The 15,108-nt window shown below is 48.5% G+C and overlaps 1 protein-coding gene across 4 annotated transcripts in view; it reads left to right on the top strand.

Annotated features, from left to right (window-relative positions):
- The first annotated feature begins 4,719 nt into the window (after nucleotides 1-4,719).
- LOC143989371 (serine/threonine-protein phosphatase 2A 56 kDa regulatory subunit delta isoform-like) overlaps nucleotides 4,720-15,108 on the top strand; it is a 93,268-nt gene continuing 82,879 nt past the window's right edge. For all 4 annotated transcript variants that reach the window (XM_077489474.1, XM_077489472.1, XM_077489471.1 and 1 more), the window contains exon 1: nucleotides 4,720-4,900. In XM_077489474.1, the coding sequence (XP_077345600.1) occupies nucleotides 4,741-4,900 (160 nt within the window). In that variant the 5' untranslated portion in view covers nucleotides 4,720-4,740. The remainder of the gene's footprint in view (nucleotides 4,901-15,108) is intronic.

Here is a 15,108-nt window from a genome sequence, read left to right as displayed (position 1 = left end):
GGGGGGGACCCCACGCCGATTTTTTTCGGCGTTGGGGTTCCCCTTTAAGCCCATTCCAGGCGGCGGAGCCCGCGACGTCTCCTTCGCGGGCCCCGCCTACCTGTACACGCGCTCGAAATGGGCGGACTTTCCGAGCGGGAACAGTTTGCTCATTTCGAAAGTAGCCTACACACGGGCGGACTGTTCGCTCAAACACAGTTTCAGCGGACAGTTTTTCGGAATTTCCGAAAGACTTTGTCCGTCCAACTGTCCGCTGAAACTGTCCGCTGAAAGCCCACACACGGGCGGACTGTCCGCCCAAACACTGTTCAGCGGACAAGGTTGGGCGAACAGTCCGCCCGTGTGTACGCGGCCTTATTTTATTTGCCCTTTTTCTTGATGAGTTCTAATTCAACATTATTGTTCCTGAGAATTGGTGACCAAAACTGACATCCAGAAGAAGGGGGACCCTGTGCTTTGTAAAGGACTGGAGTGTATGTATTGTATGCTCTTCCTACTGCATGAGATTAGTCTGCTGGCTTTGTCAACTGCAGCTTGGCATTGCATGATCTGATCTACAAACCCCTCTGGATTCTTCCAGGGAAGCCCCTCCTAATGTGGGGTAACGGTACATTTCTTAATATTGGATCTCCTCTTCCACTCGTGATGTCACATGCTGTGCGCTCTTCCACTCGTGATGTCACATGCTGTGCGCTCTTCCACTCGTGATGTCACATGCTGTGCGCTCTTCCACTAGTGATGTCACATGCTGTGCGCTCTTCCACTAGTGATGTCACAACCTGTGATGAAGTTATTTCCCACCATACTTTGGTATCCTCAGCAAATGCTCATCTTCTGGTTCCAACCTCCTGTATCGTTATATTGCAAATCAAAGTGCATTGGTCCCAAAACAAAACCTCAGGATCCCCATTCAGAGTCATTTATTACTCTCTGGACCCGTTCATGTACCCAGCTTCTTCTCCATGTAGATGTGGGGCCCCTTCCCATTCTCTTCATGCCTTCCCATTCTCTCCATGCCTCCCCATTCTTTCCATTCTCTCCATGCCTTCCCATTCCTTCCATTCTCTCCATGCCTCCACATTCCTTCCATTCTCTCCATGCCTCCACATTCCTTCCATTCTCTCCATGCCTCCCCATTCCTTCCATTCTCTCCATGCCTCCCCATTCCTCCCATTCTCTCCATGCCTCCCCATTCCTCCCATTCTCTCCATGCCTCCACATTCCTTCCATTCTCTCCATGCCTCCACATTCCTTCCATTCTCTCCATGCCTCCACATTCCTTCCATTCTCTCCATGCCTCCCCATTCCTTCCATTCTCTCCATGCCTCCCCATTCCTTCCATTCTCTCCATGCCTCCCCATTCCTTCCATTCTCTCCATGCCTCCCCATTCCTTCCATTCTCTCCATGCCTCCCCATTCCTTCCATTCTCTCCATTGCCTCCACATTCCTTCCATTCTCTCCATGCCTCCACATTCCTTCCATTCTCTCCATGCCTCCCCATTCCTTCCATTCTCTCCATGCCTCCCCATTCCTTCCATTCTCTCCATGCCTCCACATTCCTTCCATTCTCTCCATGCCTCCACATTCCTTCCATTCTCTCCATGCCTCCACATTCCTTCCATTCTCTCCATGCCTCCCCATTCCTTCCATTCTCTCCATGCCTCCCCATTCCTTCCATTCTCTCCATGCCTCCCCATTCCTTCCATTCTCTCCATGCCTCCCCATTCCTTCCATTCTCTCCATTGCCTCCACATTCCTTCCATTCTCTCCATGCCTCCACATTCCTTCCATTCTCTCCATGCCTCCCCATTCCTTCCATTCTCTCCATGCCTCCCCATTCCTTCCATTCTCTCCATGCCTCCACATTCCTTCCATTCTCTCCATGCCTCCACATTCCTTCCATTCTCTCCATGCCTCCACATTCCTTCCATTCTCTCCATGCCTCCCCATTCCTTCCATTCTCTCCATGCCTCCCCATTCCTTCCATTCTCTCCATGCCTCCACATTCCTTCCATTCTCTCCATGCCTCCACATTCCTTCCATTCTCTCCATGCCTCCACATTCCTTCCATTCTCTCCATGCCTCCCCATTCCTTCCATTCTCTCCATGCCTCCCCATTCCTTCCATTCTCTCCATGCCTCCACATTCCTTCCATTCTCTCCATGCCTCCACATTCCTCCCATTCTCTCCATGCCTCCACATTCCTCCCATTCTCTCCATGCCTCCACATTCCTTCCATTCTCTCCATGCCTCCACATTCCCTCCATTCTCTCCATGCCTCCCCATTCCTTCCATTCTCTCCATGCCTCCCCATTCCTTCCATTCTCTCCATGCCTCCCCATTCCTTCCATTCTCTCCATGCCTCCCCATTCCTTCCATTCTCTCCATGCCTCCACATTCCTTCCATTCTCTCCATGCCTCCACATTCCTTCCATTCTCTCCATGCCTCCCCATTCCTTCCATTCTCTCCATGCCTCCCCATTCCTTCCATTCTCTCCATGCCTCCACATTCCTTCCATTCTCTCCATGCCTCCACATTCCTCCCATTCTCTCCATGCCTCCACATTCCTTCCATTCTCTCCATGCCTCCACATTCCTTCCATTCTCTCCATGCCTCCCCATTCCTTCCATTCTCTCCATGCCTCCCCATTCCTTCCATTCTCTCCATGCCTCCCCATTCCTTCCATTCTCTCCAGGCCTCCCCATTCCTTCCATTCTCTCCATGCCTCCACATTCCTTCCATTCTCTCCATGCCTCCACATTCCTTCCATTCTCTCCATGCCTCCACATTCCTCCCATTCTCTCCATGCCTCCACATTCCTTCCATTCTCTCCATGCCTCCCTATACCTCTCCATACCTTACATTCCTTTCATTCCCTCCATTGCCTCATTTACTTCCCATTCTCTCCATACCCTTCCATTCTCTCCATACCTCCATTTCTCTCAATTTCTTCCCATTCCCTCCATACCTACCCATTCCTCCCATTCTCTCCATTCCTTCCTATACCTCCCATACTATTGATGTCTGGAGTGTCCTGGCACACATCTCCATCCTGTAAATTGGTGGAGAGCAAATGTGATCCCAATCAGCTGGCACCCTTCCTGTCAGTAAAGCGGATTATAAATGATATATATAGCGGCTTGGCTATAACTGAGTAAAGTTCCCTAAGGACTGGTGGGTGGAAGCTGTCTGATCTGTTCACATTCCTGGAGTCTCATCATCAGTATCACTGATAAGATTATTAATCCCGTCTAATCTGAAAAAACTGAAGAGAGAACATGCTTTATTACATCTTCCTTTTCCCTGTCATCAACTTCTCTGTGCACCCGACTTGTGATTGGCCACACATGTTCATACATTATGGGAATGATCTGTTCTTTTTTCCTATTGATGATATATTAGAACTTGCTGTGTTCCTCATCTTCTATGTCCCTAACCTCAGGGTTGCCCTTCCCCAGAAGAACCCTCTAACCTACTATGTCAACCGGGATCAGCTTTGTCTGACCCTTACCTGGACAGGGACCTTTTACTCTTAGGGTAGTCCTTGCATGGGCTCTTAGTTCTGGTCTAGTGTTTTCTCCTGGTGTCCCTGTTCTGGGACTCAGGTGACCTCAGATGAAGACAATAGATTTCATCTCCATCATTTAGTGGATACCATCCCCCAGAATGGCTCACCACCTCCAGACACATGTATATTAATATGTTGTCTGGTTCCTCCATAGCACTTTGCTACAGATTCCTTGCTTTCAGGCCACCTGTCATCAGACAGGCAGATACATTTCTGTACCCTGAAGGATTATTTTTTTATTTGAAAAGCCAGTGGCTTGTGAAACTGTACCTGGTGCCAAAAAAAGTGCGCACACCTAAACCGTGAGACACAAAACGTGGAACGGGTGTTACACTGTCCTTCACTGGGGAAGGACCTTACCCTGATCCCCCTGGGGCATTAGGCTCCAAACGGGGACTGAGGTACTTCACACGTTCCACCTGGCCGAAACCAGATGGACCCCCTTTCTCTTGAGGGTCTGCCGAAACAACAGTACCCTGAAGGATAATCGGGCATTGAGAGACCTTTCTTGCAGGTGTCGTCTCCCTTCCTCTTCTTTTTTTATTCTCCCTTTTTTTTTGTCCTTGTGACAGGAGTCACTTTGGGTGGCTGGTTTGTGGAACTCTGCTTACCTTGGAGAGCTCTAGGAACTCAGTGTCCAGCTTCCCCGGCCCCTCTTATGTGTACATTTCCCTGTGTCTAATGGGGGCACAGGGTGACCGAGAATTCCACTATGATCTGTGCTATTCAGACTCGCTGTACAGCCACACTGGAATGTTGTGTGTGTGTGTGTGTGTGGTAAGGCCTCCACCTCCTGTCTCTGCTGTAGGTTGGACTGTATGGTGAGGCCTCCACCTCCCTGTCTCTGCTGCAGGTTGGATTGTATGGTGAGGCTTCCACCTCTCTGTCTCTGCTGTAGGTTGGACTGTATGTCCGTGTCCCCCATGAGGGAGATTCTCCCTCCCCCCCCCCCCCCCCGTGTCCCCCCATGAGGGAGATTCCCCCCCCCGTGTCCCCCCATGAGGGAGATTCTACCCCCCCCCCCGCCGTGTCCCCCAATGAGGGAGATTCTCCCTCCCCGTGTTGGGCTTTCACTGATGACTTTTATGTATTTCTTTTGTTTTTACTTTTTTATAGTGGAAGTCGGCTTTGTGTAATGTTGGACTTTTCCTCATATAGGTACAGCCAGGAATGAACAAAAGGCCCAGCCCCAGCGCTCCTCCTCCGACCCAGCTCAACAAGATCCAATATGGCGGCGGTGGGCAGGTGGTGAAGAGGGAACGCAGGCAGAGTTCTTCCAGATTCAGCCTGAGTAGGAATCGGGAGCTCCATAAACTTCCCCCCCTGAAAGGTGAGACATTCTCTACTATTGTAGTGTCATTGTGTGTCTTCCAGGTGGAGTCACCCCCCCATTGTATGTCATGGTGGCACCTTCAGCCTACATGGAGCTACAAGGAAGGAATGGTGGAGAGAGAGTCATCCTATCCTATTGTGGGTTATGGAGTTCTGCAGTACCCAGAATCATGTCCGGCCCCAAGGAAAACCTGCCCCCCCATCACATCTGGCCCCTCAGAAACCCTGACCCCCCCCCCCCCCCCCCCCACGTTACGTCCGGCCCCCAGAAACCCTGCTACCACGTTGTGTCCACCGCCCAGAACCCCCCCCCGTCATGTCATAACCCTCAGAAACCCTGCTCCCCACGTCACGTCCAGCCCCCATATACATGATCCTTCACCCATAGGTGATCCAGAGGAAGGGAAAACCCCAGCAAAGTATTCTCCAATTCACTCCAGCAGGGGGAAAAATTCCTTCCTGATCCCAGAGAGGCAATCAGATATTCCCCGGATCACCTTACCCTATAAATGTCAGTATCCAGTTATATTCTATATATTTAGGAAATAATCCCGACCTTTCCAGCAATCTACTGAGCCGGCCAGATCCACCTCTGCAGGGAGTCTATTCCACATTTTCACAGCTCTTACTGTGAAGAAACTTTTCTGTATTTGGAGATGAAATCTCTTCTCCTCTAGACGTAAAGAGCGCCCCCTTGTCCTCTTTGTTGACTGTAAAGTGAATAACTCGACACCAAGTTCACTATATGGACCCCTTATGTATTTATACATGGAGATCATATCCCCCCTTATGTATTTATACATGGAGATCATATCCCCCCTTATGTATTTATACATGGAGATCATATCCCCCCTTATATATTTATACATGGAGATCATATCCCCCCTTATGTATTTATACATGGAGATCATATCCCCCTTATGTATTTATACATGGAGATCATATCCCCCCCTTATATATTTATACATGGAGATCATATCCCCCTTATGTATTTATACATGGAGATCATATCCCCCCTTATATATTTATACATGGAGATCATATCCCCCCTTATGTATTTATACATGGAGACCATATCCCCCTTATGTATTTATACATGGAGATCATATCCCCCCTTATATATTTATACATGGAGATCATATCCCCCCTTATATATTTATACATGGAGATCATATCCCCCTTATGTATTTATACATGGAGATCATATCCCCCCTTATATATTTATACATGGAGATCATATCCCCCCTTATGTATTTATACATGGAGATCATATCCCCCCTTATATATTTATACATGGAGATCATATCCCCCTTATGTATTTATACATGGAGATCATATTCCCCCTTATATATTTATACATGGAGATCATATCCCCCCTTATGTATTTATACATGGAGATCATATTCCCCCTTATGTATTTATACATGGAGATCATATCCCCCCTTATGTATTTATACATGGAGATCATATCCCCCCTTATGTATTTATACATGGAGATCATATTCCCCCTTATGTATTTATACATGGAGATCATATCCCCCCTTATGTATTTATACATGGAGATCATATTCCCCCTTATGTATTTATACATGGAGATCATATTCCCCCTTATGTATTTATACATGGAGATCATATCCCCCCTTATGTATTTATACATGGAGATCATATCCCCCTTATGTATTTATACATGGAGATCATATCCCCCTTATGTATTTATACATGGAGATCATATCCCCCTTATGTATTTATACATGGAGATCATATCCCCTCTTATGTATTTATACATGGAGATTATATCCCCCTTATGTATTTATACATGGAGATCATATCCCTCCTTATGTATGTATACATGGAGATCATATCCCTCCTTATGTATGTATACATGGAGATTATATGCCCCCTTAATCTTCTCTTCCCAAGAGAGAATAAATTCAGTTCCTCTAATCTCTCCTCATAGCTGAGCTCCTCCATGCCTCTTATTTGCCCTTCTCTGCACTTTCTCCTGTTCCCTGATATCCTTTCTGAGAACTAGAGATACTATTGTACGAGGAGGATTTGGATTTTGTGGTTCAACAGCTCTCATTATTGGCAAACATTCCAGGGTATTCCCTTTATCACCGGGATAGAGAGGGTAAAAAGGGGGGAGGGGTCTATATATCAAGAATAATGTACAAGTGAATGTGAGAGATGACATCACTAAGGGATCTAGGGAGGAGGTGGGATCCTTATGGGTAGAGCTCCAAAGGGATGAAGCTAAGGGGAAAATAATACTGGGAGTATGCTATAGACCCCTAACCTGAGGGAGGAGGCGGATCTCCTATCACAATTTGCATTAGCAGCAAGGATGGGAAGTGTTATCATAATGGGGGTTTTTAATTATCCAGACATAGACTGGGCGGAGGGAACTGCGCATTCATCTAAGGCTCTCCAGTTCCTAAATGTCTTGCAGGACAATTTCATGGGTCAGATGGCAGACGCACCAACTAGAAATAGTGTTACTGGATCTACTGATTACCAACAATACAGACCTGATCACGGATGTGGAAATACGGGGCAATTTTGGGAACAGCGATCACAGGTCAATTGGCTTCCGTATAAATCACACAAATAGGAAACATAAGGGGAATACAAAAACACTGAATTTGAAAAGAGTCAACTTCCCTAAACTACGAACCTTACTAGAAGGCATAAATTGGGATAAAATCTTAGGAACAAAGAACACGAAGGAGAGATGGGTTTGCTTTAAAGCATATTAAATAAGGGCATTAGCCAATGCATCTTGAATGGCTTAACTCCAATGTAAAAATATATATAAAAGAAGGACTTCAAACAATACAAGGTTGAGGGATCATCATCAGCATTCAGACTTTATAAAGAATGCAACAAGAAATGTAAGAGTGCAATAAGGATGGCTAAAGATAGAGCATGAAAGACATATAGTGGATTTAAGTATGTAAACAGTAAAAAAAGGAGGACCGACCATATTGGCCCCATAAAGAATGAGGAAAGACATTGGGTTACAAAGGATGGGGGATGGTGAAGGTATTGAATTTATTCTTCTCCTCAGTCTTCACGAGGGAATCGGGGGGGCTTCAGTAACCAAAACTGCAGTGTTTATCCTCATGACATATCACCGGAAGCCCCTCCATGGTTAACAGAGGACAGCATTACAATTAGACTTGGGAAACTTAACATTAAAACCACTTCAGCCCCGGAAGATTTTACCCCCTTCCTGACCAGAGCACTTTTTGTGATTCGGCACTGCGTCACTTTAACTGACAATTGCGACGTGGCTCCCAAACAAAATTGAAGTCTTCCCCCCCCCCACCCACAAATAGAGCTTTCTTTTGGTGGTATTTGATCACCTCTGCGATTTTTATTTTTTTGTGCTATAAATAAAAAAATACATTTTTAAAAAAAAAAAATATTTTTTACTTTATTGCTATAATAAATATAAAAAAACAAAAACAAAACTAACTTCTTCCTCAGTTTAGACCAATATGTATTTTTACATATTTTTGGTAAAAAAAAAATTGCAAGAAGAGTATATTGACTGGTTTGCGCAAAAGTTATAGCGTCTACAAAATAGGGGATAGATTTATGGCATTTTTATTGTTCATTTTTTTTTAATTGGCATTGGCAGCGACTTGCTTTTAAAAAAAAAAAAATAATTGATCATGATTGCAGCGGACACATCGGACACTTTTGACACTATTTTGGGACCAGTGATATTCATACAGTGATCAGAGCCATGAAAATGCACTGATTATTGTGTAAATGACACTGGCAGGGAAGGGGTTAAACACTAGAGGGCGATCAAGGGTTATCTGTGTTCCCTCACTGCTTTCTAACTGTAGGGGGGGGGGGGGGGGGCGGTTGGGCTCACTAGAACATGGCAGAGAACATTGGGAGCAGTAGATCCCTGTCATGTTGCTAGGCAGAACAGGGAAATTCCTTGTTTACAATGCTACGTGGTGTATTTAGATAAAGGAAGGCCCATAGAAATGGCGTATCTAGCTTTCTCTTATATTCACCGACCGACACAGCTCCTCTCTCTAACTAAATGGCTTTGGTTAGCCTGCCACTAGGAGAACTAGGCAAAATTGTACCACACTACACAGAACTTTTAGTACCGCCCCGAGGGGTGGACCCTGTGCTAACCAACCCTCCCTGCTGTCCCAGCAGCCTCAGTTTTATTTTGAAGGAGAATGACCTAGGAACCCTGCGGGCCCTTTGGTCCATTTTTTTTTTTTTTGCTGCAGGTTTGCTGTGTTTTTTTGCGCACTATGAAAGATCCTGGGATCTTCTATCAACTGCCGGCTGGGTGACAGGCTGGTTAAGTTATCCTTGTAGTCCGTCCCCCCCCCCCCCCAGTCCGGCCTTCGAGTGTGCGCAGGCCGCAGCTAAGGCTCGGCAGGCCACGACATACCTCAGCTCCAGAGGTGGTCGGTGAGCTTCAATGCTCCGGGGTATACATATGAACCCACCTGTAGGGGGTTCTGTGCGGCTGGCAATGGTCCTGGTCCCGGTCTGGGGGGTCTCAAGAAGGTGTCTGTGGAGGTGTTCTTGCTGGTTGCAGGTAGCACTGTTTCTGTGATTTTTTTTTTTTTTTTTTTTTTTTTTTTTTCCCGTCACTGCATGGCGCTGTCCAGCGGCCATTTTGACTGTGGGAAAAGCAGGTTCCCCTAGTGAGCCTCAGCAGCCATTTTGCATAGGATTTTCCTATTAGTTGCATTGGCGGCCATTTTTTTTGTAGCCCAAGTGCTCTTTTTCACCACAGTTCCCTTGTGACAGCATTGCATGTGCTCTCACATGCTGTTTCCTGTGTCCACTGTGTATACAGGACGCTGGATGGCCCTTTCCTGAATGCTGGTGCAAGCTCTGCAGATTGTTTCACTGCTATTTTCTACAGCTGCTGCCGACACAGCTTCTTCACTCTGCAACTGGGTAACCTCCTGGGGACTACAGGCACGGCTAGTAACAGTCACAGAACGCCCCAGGGTGGTGAGTCTGGCGCTAGGTACCCAATTTTCTCCCCCCCCCCCCATGCGGCGGCAGCAGGGGGGTGGGACCTTCACTGTCCTAAGTCCCCTTGCAGGTGGCAGACAGGGTAGGGTCAGCATGGCTTCAGAAACTAGAGGCGATTCAGTTTGCATTGTGCGCTATACAAGTATTTCATTCATTCATTCATTCATTCATTCAGAAACTGGTGTTTCTTCCCCCGAAATCCAGGCTATTGCTACCGGGTCACCTGCAGATGGCGCTGTGCCCATGGACACCCTGACGGCGGTCCTTAACTCCTTTGTTGCAAAGATAGAGGTGGTGCGTGGAAGGAAAGGTGCGCATAAAAGGCCCCTCCCCCCCCCCCTCCCCCCGTCCTCTAGGGAGAGCTCTGATGCAGACTCGGGCCCTGCCGCGGCTGGTGACCCCTGCTCTGACCATCAGACGAGGCTGACCAGGACCATTCGGGCAGTGAGTATGATTCCCCGTCCGGGTGCGACAAGGCGCTGGTTGGAGCACTTATCACAGCTGTGCGGGATACCCTGAAGATCCAGGAGCCAGCGGATTCCTCTGCTGATGTATCTGTCCCTTTTGGGTCCCGCAAGCCAGCACGTTCACCTAAAGTGTTCCCGTATTTGACCTATTTTAACAAGTTCATCTACAGGGGATGGGTTTGGCCGCAAAGGACCTTCTCAATCCCTAAAATCATGTGCGTTACCCCTTTTGAGGAAAGTCTTCTCAAGAAATGGTCGGCTCCTCCGGTCGTAGACTCCCCAGTATCTAGGTTAAATAAAGTAACCACGATTCCGGCTGAGGGGACTCCTGCATTTAAGGATACCACGGACAGGAAGGCCGAGGCGGCGGCTCGTTCCTTGTTTACGGTTGTGGGGTCAGCTGTGCCACCTGTACTGGCATCCGCACTGGTGTCGCAGACACTGACTGAATGGGCAAAACTTTTGCACCGCGAATTGGGAGAGCAAAACGTCTCCCCGGTCTGCGTGGAACTAGCAGACCAACTAGTGCATGGCCTTAAGTACGTTTGTGACGTGGCCCTGGATACTCTCCCACTGTTATCAAGGGCTTCAGTGTCAGCCGTGGTGCTGAGGCGCCTCATTTGGCTGGAATGCTGGTCTGCTGACCAGACATCCAAGAAAGCCCTGATGGGTCTTCCCTTCCTTGGCGGATGGCTCTTTGGAGCCTCGTTGGATGACATTATTAAAAATGCCACGGGTGGTAAGAGTACACTACTCCCACAGGCCAGGAAGGCTAAGGAGCCACGCCACAGGCAAGGGCCCTGCTTTTCCACTCACAAGCTGCTTTTTCGTCTGCCCGGTGCTTTGACAAAACAACCCCAGCCCGACAGGACGCCCACGGATGGTCAGAAGCGCCCCTGGAACCGCAAGCCTAACAAGCCTGCGAACAAAAGTGCTACCGCATGAAGGTTTGCCCCCACCCATGTCTCGGGTGGGGGGGTCATCTTCGGGAGTTTGCAGCCCGTTAGACCTCCCGGTTATCGGACCAATGGGTCTGCGATCTGATTTCCACAAGCTACAAGATAGAGTTTCTCTCTTGGCCGCCAAACAGATTCTTCCCCTCCAGCATACCTGCTTCCCCGGTTCGGCGGGAGGCCCTGTTAGGGGCGGTGAGGGACTTGCTAAATCAGGGGGTGATTGTACCAGTTCAGGAATCGGAATGCTTCCAGTTCAGGAATCGGAATGCTTCCAGGGGTTCTACTCAAATCTGTGGTTCCCAAGAAGGAAGGGGTACCTCCAATATTGGATTTAAAAGCCCTCAATCACTTTGTAAAAGTGCAGAGGTTCAGAATGGAATCAGTTCGCTCAGTAGTCGCTGCACTCCATCAAGGGAATTCCCTGGCATCCTTGGACATTCAGGATGCTGACCTGCACATACCCATATGCTTTCGGCATCAAAAGTTTCTGCGTTTGGCAGTCGGGGAAGCCCAATACCAGTTTGTGGCTCTCCCTTTTGGCCTGGCATCAGCCCCCCGAGTCTTTACCAAAGTACTGGCTCCAGTGTTGGCGTTGCTGCGGCAATGCAGGATCGCGATCGTGGGTTACCTAGACAATCTCCTCCTGAGAGCTTCTTCAGCCTCAGAATTAGAGGAGGATGTGGCGATCACCATGCAGACTCTGCGGGAGTTTGGGTGGCTGTTGAACCTAAAGAAGTCGGTGGTGGAGTACCTGGGGTCACTATTGGACTCCAGGGAAGCGAGGGTTTTTCTCCCCTCAGACAAATTGCTGACTCTCAGATCTGCGGTCAAACTACTGATGAACCACAAGTGGTCATCACTTCGCTTTTGCATGTGAGTGCTGGGGCTCATGGTAGCCTCCTTCGAGGCAGTGCCTTATGCCCAGTTCCACACCAGAGTCCTGCAGAAGGAGATACTGACAAAATGGGACAAATCTCCGTTGTTCCTGGATTGGCAGATCCAGGTGAGCCAACCAGTCAGGGACTCCCTGATCTGGTGGTTGAGGTCCCTGGTGATTCAGTCCGGAAAATCGTTCCTTCCTCTGAATTGGATTGTGGTCACTACGGACACCAGTCTGTCTGGCTGGGGTGGAGTGATCGGGATTCAGTCGGCTCAGGGCCTCTGGTCGACGGAAGAATCCAAGTTGCCGATCAGTCTGCTCGAATTGAGAGTGATCAGGCTGTGCCTCCACACGTGGTCGACCGTGTCTTCAAGGGCGTCCGACCAGGATACAGTCAGACAACGCCACGGCTGTGCCTTACATAAATCACCAAGGGGGAACAAGAAGCTCAGCCGCTGCTCGGGAGGTCTCTCACATACTTCGGTGGGCAGAGAGACACATTCCGGCCCTGTCGGCCATTTACATCACGGAGGTGGAAAATTGGCAGGCGGACTATCTGAGTCGACAGATGCTGGACCCAGGAGAATGGGCATTTCATCTGGAGATATTCAGGCTGCTGTGCCTGAAGTGGGGCACACCAGATGTGGATCTATTGGCCTCCGGGCACAATCGGAAGGTGCCGAGATTCATGTCCAGGACAAGAGATCCGTGGGCAGACGCGTCAGACGCGCTGGTGACTCTGTGGGATCAGTACCAGCTGATCTACGTATTTCCTCCGCTGAAACTTTTGCCACGTCTGCTGCGCAGAGTGGAAGCCGAGGGGATCCCAGTAATCCTGGTGGCCCCAGATTGGCCTCAGCGGGCCTTGTACACAGACCTGGTGGGTCTGGTGGCAGACACTCCCTGGCTACTGCCGCTGCGAGAGGACCTCCTATCTCAAGGTCCAATCTTTCACCCTGCTTTACCATCACTGGCTTTAACGGCATGGCTGTTTGAAAGCCAGTTGCTGAGGAACACCGGGGTCTGTCGGACTCGGTGATCCCGACTATGTTGAGGGTGCGCAAATCTTCTTCACGGAAGATATACCATCGTACCTGGAAGGCCTACATCTCCATGTGTGAGGAGAAGGGGTGGCATCCACATGCTCCTTTTCTATTTCCAGGATCCTGCTGTTTCTTCAGCAAGGTGTAGACCAGAAGTTGGTGTTGAGCACCATCAAGGGGCAGATTTCAGCTCTGGCTGTCTTTATTTATTTATTTTTTTCAGCGACCCCTGGCGTCTCACTCATTAGTGAGTTCCTTTGTTCAGGGGGTACGACATGTTGTCCCTCCGGTGCGCCCATCGTTAACACCAGGTTCAGATCCCATGGGGGTATCGGTGTCCCGTGATGTATCAAAAGAAAGTTCCCTTCCTATTGTGGGGTCACCAGTCCGGTATTTATATACTGTGGGGTCACCAGTCCGGTATTTATATACTGTGAGGTCACCAGTCCGGTATTTATATATTGTGGGGTCACCAGTCCGGTATTTGTATATTGTGGGGTCACCAGTCCGATATTTATATAATGAAATCATATCCCCTCTCAGGCGTCTCTTCTCCAGAGAGAATAAGTTCAGAGCTCACAACCTTTCCTCATATCTAATATCCTCCAGACCCTTTATTAGCTTTGTTGCCCTTCTTTGTAGTCACCCCATTTCCAGTACATCCTTCCTGAGGACTGGTGCCCAGAACAGGACAGTATACTCCAGGTGTGGCCGGACCAGAGTCTTGTAGAGGGGGGAATTATCGTTTTATCTCTGGAGTTGATCCCTTTTTAATGCCAATATTCTGTTTGCTTTGTTTTTGTTTTTTTTGGAAAAAGGAACGTTTATTGAGCAGTTAAAAAAACACAGGACAATAGAAACACGTGTGGGGTGCAACATGCACCAAATACAAGAATAAACCAGCTGTTAACGGTATTACGGACTGAGAAAATGTTTCTTTGTTTTCAGTTATAATAGTACATTTACAATAGTAGTACAGTGTGTCGGGGGGGGGAAGGACTTCAGAGAATGAGGGCCATGGGCAGATGCACGGCATACCCTGCAGGAGGTCGTCCAGAGGGAAGGGGCACGGGAATGCCAGCCGGGGACCCCCATTTCACATATGAGGGTTTACTGGTTATATCGTACAGGTTCCTGGTAGTTTCGGAATGGAGCAGCTGTGGGTTGCATTTATTCTGTACAGGTATCAGAATCCCCCACCCACCTATCCCATATCTTAGCAAACTTGTCTGGGCATCCTCTATGTTTATACAGCAACTTCTTATAGGGAAGGGTAGCGTTGACCGCTGCCTTCCATTTCCAGACAGTGGGGGGTAATGGGCTCATCCAAGTACAGGCTACCAGCATCCTGGCAAGAAATAGTCTGTTGTAGGAAAGTGGTTGGGATTCTTGCCTCCTTGGGTATTAGAAGAATTCCCAATAAACATTGGCGGGGGCAGTGTGTCAGTGGGGAGCCCATTTGGTCGTGGAGGAATTCAACAATCTGTATCCAGTAGTCCTGTAGTATGGGGCATGACCACATTAGGTGGTAAAACGTGGCCTGGGGATCACCGCATTTAGGACATGTCAGGTTGTGGCCGGGTCTGAATTTGGACAGTCGTATGGGGGTTAGGTAGGATCTATGAAGCATATAGAGGTGTGTGAGTCTGTCTGATAGTTTAGGGGAACCCATCTTGAGAGCATTCAGCGCGATGTCCCAGTCCCCGCCCTCGAGAGTCCCGACATCCGCCTCCCATCTATCCTTAAGTTGGTACGCATGTAGGGTGGCCCCCGGCGTAAGCAGGTTGGTGTAAAAGAAAGATATATAATTTTCTTAGGGTCGTCGCCAAGGA

The sequence above is a fragment of the Lithobates pipiens genome, unplaced genomic scaffold (assembly GCF_037356315.1).
Source record: "Lithobates pipiens isolate NorthernLeopardFrog02 unplaced genomic scaffold, aLitPip1_a1.2 Scaffold_18, whole genome shotgun sequence".
Classification (NCBI taxonomy): domain Eukaryota; kingdom Metazoa; phylum Chordata; class Amphibia; order Anura; family Ranidae; genus Lithobates; species Lithobates pipiens.
This window is presented reverse-complemented; position numbering and strand designations above follow the sequence as displayed.